The sequence below is a fragment of the Silene latifolia genome, chromosome 10, assembly GCF_048544455.1.
Source record: "Silene latifolia isolate original U9 population chromosome 10, ASM4854445v1, whole genome shotgun sequence".
NCBI lineage: Eukaryota > Viridiplantae > Streptophyta > Magnoliopsida > Caryophyllales > Caryophyllaceae > Silene > Silene latifolia.
In genome coordinates, this window is record NC_133535.1 from 116,151,218 (window position 1) to 116,158,937 (window position 7,720).

General features: G+C 39.2%; 1 protein-coding gene across 1 annotated transcript; it reads right to left on the reverse strand.

Moving 5' to 3' along the window:
• Positions 1-1,534: 1,534 nt before the first annotated feature.
• On the reverse strand, positions 1,535-2,245 carry LOC141608096 (protein FAR1-RELATED SEQUENCE 2-like). The gene has a single exon (XM_074427448.1). It carries the CDS (start codon positions 2,243-2,245, stop codon positions 1,535-1,537), a length of 711 nt encoding a protein of 236 aa, XP_074283549.1.
• Between the last annotated feature and the right edge of the window lie 5,475 nt (positions 2,246-7,720).

The window sequence follows — 7,720 nt, forward strand, 5'->3', positions numbered from 1 at the left end:
CAATGAGCCGAGCACACTGTACCTGATCCATAAATGTAATTCTAGCTACCTCCGCATCAAATCTCTCCGGGCCATAGATATGATCACGGTAAATGGAACTACGGATTTCCCTGAGTAAATCTGTTCTAGCCATCGTGAAATGAGATTGGTCACCCCGAACAGCATGTGAGAGAACTCGGTAACCACAATGACCGTCTCCGGAAGGATTATACCACGCTTCTAGATACTGTGTAAACCAGGAAGGCAAAAACTCAAGATAAGGAAAGTACCTCCAATGACCAATAGTGTAGTTTACCTCTAGAGGTGCGCAATGCGATGTGCTGAAACTCCCCGTACTCGTGGTAGCGGTGGTAGACGGTGTACCGGGACCCGTTTGAGTGGATCGGGGGGTAGTAGACGGAGTAAAATGAACCGTCGGAGTGGAACGGGGAGTAGTAGATGGAGTAACAGGAACCATCGGAGTGGAACGGGGGGTACTAGACGGAGTAAAAGGAACCGTCGGAGTGGACCCGGGGGTGGTAGGTTGTTGTGAAGACGAGTTTCTTTGGGGCGTAGCTAATCTGCCTCTACCTCTGCCTAAGCTAACCCGAAATCGTGCATGATCAACGACGAACGGTTCTCTACGAGTTCCCCTACTCGGACGTCCTCTAGGGTTCTCGTTCACCCGAGGCTCGTATACATCTTCCTCATCCGGATGTATCTGAGAGTAAAGGGCATCGAACATGGATGATCTCATACTCGGATCTGCATTCCGAATTTCATCAAATAACTCCTCGAGTCGATCATCGTCACAAGCCGGCATTGCCTCCGAACCATCGTACTCCAACTTCCTCCAAAATACATGTAACACATCAAGAGGGACTGGAGATCCATTTCTAGCAATGCGATGAAGTGAACAAGCACATAAGAAACCAAGTGTAGTAGTCTTTACACAAGCGCAATCGATCATTAAGGCATCTTCCGTCATCTTGGCGCCTCTTTCGAATTCTCCACGCAATTCAATGACGGCATTCTTTGATATTTTATAAGAAAGTCTGGAGAATAATCGATGAATCCCCGTCAACCGTCTCGGTCTATATAGCTCCAACGAGTGTCGGATCTCAACATGTTGCGTTTCCATCAAAGAATGAAAACGGATCCAGATGCTATCAATGGCCAGTTTCGCGCTATTCAACCATTTCTTCAAATTCGCATGAGCCGACTCAACCTGGGATGTAGAAGTGTTCTCAAAATGAGTTATCTTGTTCGTTCTGTACTTGGCCCATTTATCCACGTGCGGGAACCATTGACTCTCAATATAAGCCGCCACTCCCGCCCATTGCCTTGCCAAATTGGCCCACGCCGCATCAAACTCATCTCGGGTCTTCGCCTCGACAACCGCTTTAAACAAGTTACAAGTTATGAACTTAGCCCAACTATCCCGACACGTGATATGAAGTGCTCTCGTCTCCACGTTAGCATATATATGCCAAAGACATAGCAAGTGAGACGAATCCGGAAAAACAGTGGGAATCGCGTTCAACAACCCTTGCTCTCAATCAGTAACAATAACATTAGGTTGAACGGCATCATTGAGAAGGGCCTTCAGTTTCTGTAAGACCCAACGATATCCATCCTCGGACTCATGCGTCACAAGAGCATACGCGATCACAAAGCTCTTCCCAACGTGTGTGACTCCAACCATCTCAACAAGCGGAAGACGATATAAGTTTGTCTTGTACGTGGAATCAATTAGGACCACATAATTGTATGATCGAAACATCTTAACGGCTTCTGGATGAGCCATGAACACGTGGGTTAGCTCCTCGGTCTCCTGATCAGTGACCCAATAATGAACGTACTTATGCTGAACCGCAAGTGCTAACATATGTTGTGCCGAGTTTCTCCCATCTCTTTCCTCGGCCCTTACTTTCTGAGAACGATTGTAGATTTGTCGCCGATTAGGTCTTGACTTTTCCGGATTCCGCTGATGCAAACCCGCACTAATAATAGCCGATCTTACGTGAGCTCTAACTTGGGCGTCGATATAAGCCAACTCCTCTTCATCAAACTTTGCAAAGTATCTATCGCCGTCACAATACAACGTTAAAGCATGATTATGAAACCCGGATAGCATGACTAGCTTCCACTTATTCTCTCCTATTTCAACATCTTTCATTTGAAATTTGCATTTGCACCACGCGGTAACCGTGTTAGCCATCATTACAGCATCGACATCATTATTTACGGGACCTCTTCCAGCCATCCGACAAACAAAATAATCCTGTTTCAAATTCGTGTGACGACCAACTCTCTTGTTGCTTGCTCTTTTTATACCAAACCCGAGTTTAAGTCCGATCTCAAATGCCCAAGTAAACCCTTCCATAATTGACGAAAAATTTTTGGTGGTCGTAAAATGATCTGAGTAATCAATACCGTCGCCACCGATATTATCGTTATTCACCTGCGCACGCATTTCGATAAATTAGTAAATAATAATTAATTATTTTATACAAAACGAGTCGGAAAGAATTAAAAAAAATATATATAATACAACGTACGAAAACTAAAAAATACTGAAAAAATAAGACGATAATTAATTATTTTAATTATTTTATACAAAACGAGTCGGAAAGAATTAAAAAATAAAATATAATACAACGTACGAAAACTAAAAAATACGGAAAAAATAAGACGGTAATTAATTATTTTATACAAAACGAGTCGGAAAGAATTAAAAAAAATATATATAATACAACGTACGAAAACTAAAAAATACGGAAAAAATAAGACGGTAATTAATTATTTTATACAAAACGAGTCAGAAAGAATTAAAAAAAAATATAATACAACGTACGAAAAATAAAAAATACGAAAAAAATAAGATGGAAACAAAAAAAAATGCGAAATAGGCCTTGGACGAAAAAAATTTTCGTCCAAGTCTGGGTTTGGACGAAAAATTCCTTCGTCCAGTATGGGCCTTGACGAAGGAATTTTTCGTCCAAACCCCGGACACTGACGAAAAATTCCTTCGTCCAAGGCCCATACTGGACGAAGGAATTTTTCGTCCAGGCCTGGGTTTGGACGAAAAATTTCTTCGTCCAACCCATTCCCCATTTTTTTTTTTTCGAATCCATTTTGAACTAATTCCGTCAACAAATCTATCCTAATTTCGTCTAAAATCAAGGCATCTATCCTAATTCGGGAATCAATCGCTAATAAAACATAAATTTGAGACAAAACTAAATCGTAAACTCACCTCGTTACTAGCTTCATTGTTGAAATCGTTGTTAAAATCGTTCTCGTTCATGTTGTTAATTACAAAACCCGCTTTTTTTTTGAGAAACCGTCTTTTTTTTTGGAGAGGTTTTAGTGAGACGGAAATTGAGTTGTGTTTTAGTGAGACGAAAATTGAGTTGTGTTTTAGTGAGACGGAAATGGAGTTGTGTTATGGAGGGCAAACATGGAAATTTACATTAAATGTCGACAATAATTAGTAAAAGTGTCGACGATCTTAAATGGAGAAAGCGGATGGCAAGTATAAAGCAAATGCTTACTCCCCACCCACGTACAATATTGACCCAATACGCAATTGAGAGCCTAAATTGCTAGCGATGGCACTTCGGCAGGCTGGGTCGTGCTTCGTTCCGGCCCGTCATGTCTAGCCGCCCACCGGGCACGCCCCATGCACGGGTGACGGGTCAGCAGGCGTCCCGCTATGAGCGCAGCCTATAACTCTTCCAAATCTCCAGGTGCTCGAGAATCAACTCAAAATTCCTGTAAAAGCAATAATAATACGTTGAATTAGCAAACGTGGAGAATTTGGTAGTAAATGCCTCACAAGAGCACATTATAAGCACATAATGATAAGGAAAATGAGATGCAAATGCGCATATGAAATTGTAATACATCGTAGTTTCTAAAGTTGTACTCGACCGAGTGAGGGACCGAGTGACATCTAGGAATTTTTGAAGTTTCTGAAATAGGGTCACGCGACCGAGTGGACCGAGTGCCCTGTCGTTTTTCATTGTTTTACACGAGAAATGGTAGGTGGCCTTATCACCTTTAAACATTATATTTTCAGATTTCCTTGACCCATTTCACTCTTCACCTTATCCTTTACACTCCAAAAACCTCTCATAAACATTACTCACCTTATCCACAAAGATTCAACACACATATTTGTTGGGGCTGGTGTCCTTTACAGTTAGTGCAAGGACTTATAAATCTCTAAAAGGATCAAAGGGTATACTTTTGTATTATAATCAGTTGGTCCACGTTTATCAATAACGGTTGGCTTGCTAGATAAGTTTGACGTTATTGTCATACAGATGGCGGTGATCAACTGGTCCCTAAAAGTCACACCTATAGGATACGTTTGAGAGATGTGACGGTATGAAAATACAGTCATGTTGATGCCAGAAAATTGACTAAGCAGTTAGTCCGAGTTATTTGACTAGTAATTAGTCAAAATGCGATGTTGAGATATTTTACTTAATACGGATTAAATAAAATGGGCTAAGGCGAATTAAACAGTTAATTCGTAAATTAAATATAAACGATTATATTTAATTAATGTATATTGAATTAATTATACAATATTGTCTTTGTCGGACATGTATTAATATATCGGCTAATCCTTGTTACTAGACGATATATTAATAACCGATAACCGATGACGATTTATAATAAAACCGTGTCATATACATTTAGCATTTTACGAACCGGACCACGAGGTAAAATTAAGAGGAAGTGGAAGCCCACTTCCCCATGTAAGCTCTCGTCGGCCAAGAAGAGGAAACAAAAGAGAGGCTCTCTCTCTTTTGTAACCTAATTCATTTTGCAACAAAAATTAGGGTTTTGAGAAACATTTCTCTCTCAAAACTTTAGATCTCACATCTAGCAAAAACTCACACAACAAATTCTCTCAATATTGCAAGGCAATTAGAGAATTCATTTCTAGCACAAGGGCATAGTCTCAGACGGTCTTGGGTGTATCGATTAGGAGGAAATCTACTTTGATTTCTGTTCTTAGGCCACATCTCAAAGGACCCGAGGTTATTTTTAATGCTTTATCGTTTCTTTATTGTATTTTCGTTTTATGACAATAATCACATATAAAATTTGCGTTATAGTCCTAATTTTTAAGGGTATTATACGGATATTACCCCACAAGTGGTATCAGAGCGAGGCCACGTAAATTTTTCTATGTGTTTTTCATCAAACGAAATTGAATCGATATTTTTTTTGCATAAAAAAAAACGTGAGGCATCATTTTTTGTCACGGCTGGTTTGTTTTTTTTACACGGCTGTTCTTTTTTTTGTGCATTGGAAATCGTGCCTTGTGACGATCTTCTGTTTTGTTTTCGATTTGTTCTTTGCGTATTGTTGTTTTAAACGATAATTATAACAATATGTGAAGATCATGTCAATTGTAATTTTGTTTTAATACGGATTATGTTCAATTTACAATTGGTTTTTAACAAATCGATTTTGTTTGTTTAAGTTGAAGGCTCTCGGTTTTTGAGCCGATTGATTTTTTTTGTGTTTTGTTCTTTTGTGCTCACGGCATCAGCACCTTGAATAAAAAAAAAAAAATATTTTTTTTGGTACTGTTCACGGTCAGACGTGAAGAAAAAAAAATTGTTTTATTTTTTTTTTCTCGGCCGTTTTCAGTTCTAAGCCGTTTAAAACTTTTTTTGTTTTGTTCTTTTTGCTGTTCTCGGATTTGCAGCAGATATAAAAAAAAAAAAAAAAAAAATTTTTCGGCCATATTATGTGCATAATACGGATTTTATGCATTCGCTAAATAGTGAAACGGTTCACTCACGTACCATTTTGTTATTTTAAAGCAATTTAAAGTAACGGATTATCTCGGATTAAAATTAAGTTGATTAAAGCGGTTTTGTCACATAATTTTAATCATTAAAGGTGGTTTGGATAAATTTAACATAATTACGGAATTATGTCACGAATGAATTTGTTTTTAGTTGATGCATTTTATTTATCGTTATTTTGAATGTTTTGAATGCTTACATTACGTATTTATTTATTTTACAATCGGTTGTAACTTAGTGTGGCCTTAGTAGAACGTGTTACCGTAATGATGGAACACGGTCTTGGTTGTATTTTGAGATCTCGTATCTCCAATTTTATTTTTCCCTTGTAATTACAGTTTTTATTTAGAATGTAAATAGGTTTATTTTGTAAATTTTAATTGTAATTTTGAGAAGACCAAAGATGGAGATCGGATGCTCACTCCCGCTGCATGGACAAAGATGGAACATCAAGACAAGCTTTTCGGGTCCAACGGTGGATTCCAAAGTTGTATTATGTTATTTTTACTAGGATAGGCCACACCAGGAATTTTTATTTACGTATTGCATTCTTTTATTTTTTTTTGTAACGATAGTATGCATCATTTTCCGCCTAAAAACCAAACCACCTAATTTATTGCATAAAAACTGACTCATATAGAGGTCACGCGTTAGTTTTCATTGATATACAGATATCACTCGTCTTTTAATAAGCCATCACCTAAGTTAATTCATTCACGTATTGCTAGTTATTCGTTCACTTAAAATGAATTTAAACTAAGTTGATGGGATCTTCCTCGTATAAACCAAAATTGAGAATAGTCTTTATAGGTCAAACTCCAATGAGTCCCTTCTTCGTCGGTAGGCATAATATGACCCCTTCTACGTCGGGTAAGTTGGAACTGATTGACCTATTTTATCTCAACACTATGGTCACTCGTACGATCCTGTGATTATGGTGGACTATAGATAGGATTTACGGAAATCTATCGACCAGGAGTTCTTACGGAAGAACTAGCTAAACAGTTGGCTTATCAATTTACGGAAATTGAGTCTTGGGATCACTTGTATCATTCTTGAGGGAGATCAATTATGCAAGTGCAATGAGTCTACACGATTAAAATGAATTTTAAATAGACTTAAATCACCTCGATGATTTGCTTATTTCGTTTTTGTTTTCCTTTCTTTTTCAGTGTAGAACACGAACATTTAAACTGCTAATAACGAAATGGCTGGTCCTACTAACGACCCAATGCCAAGTGCCACATTGGACCGTGAGTCCTGGCTTCGGATCTTCATGAATCAGATGAATCAGTCTACTCGATCAAGAATGATGGATCAAACTTCGCGGACCGGGAGGCGGCATTTTACGGAATGCCGCCGCCGGCGACGGAAGCTCAAATATCTAGTAGAGCCCATCCCGCCAAACCCAGGTCCCACGGCTAGAGCTAACGAGATCGCCAAGTTTAACGATTTCTGTATGGAAGCGGGTGCGATTAAAAACGTACTCATTTTTGCAATGGAACCCAATTTGCAGAAACGCTTCATAGCCCAAGGTGCAAACAAGATTTTCACCACGCTCACTAAGGAATTCTCGAAAGCACCGAGAATCGTGACCTATGAGCATACCACTCGCTTCGTGATGCGAGACTCCGAAAGGGCCAACCAGTTAGCCCACACATTCTCCGCATGATTGAGAATGTCGAGAAGCTGGAGACGCTTGATTGTAAAATCAGCGAGAACATTGTGATTGACCGCATGCTTCATTCACTCCACGATGGTTTTGCGCTCTTTAGAGCGAATTACTATATGAATGATTTGAAGAAAAGTCCCCATGAACTGCACTCCCTTCTCGTACAGACCGAGAAGGACATGAAGTTCAGTGGGAGCATGAAACAGGATGTTCTCGTTGTGTCAAACAAGGG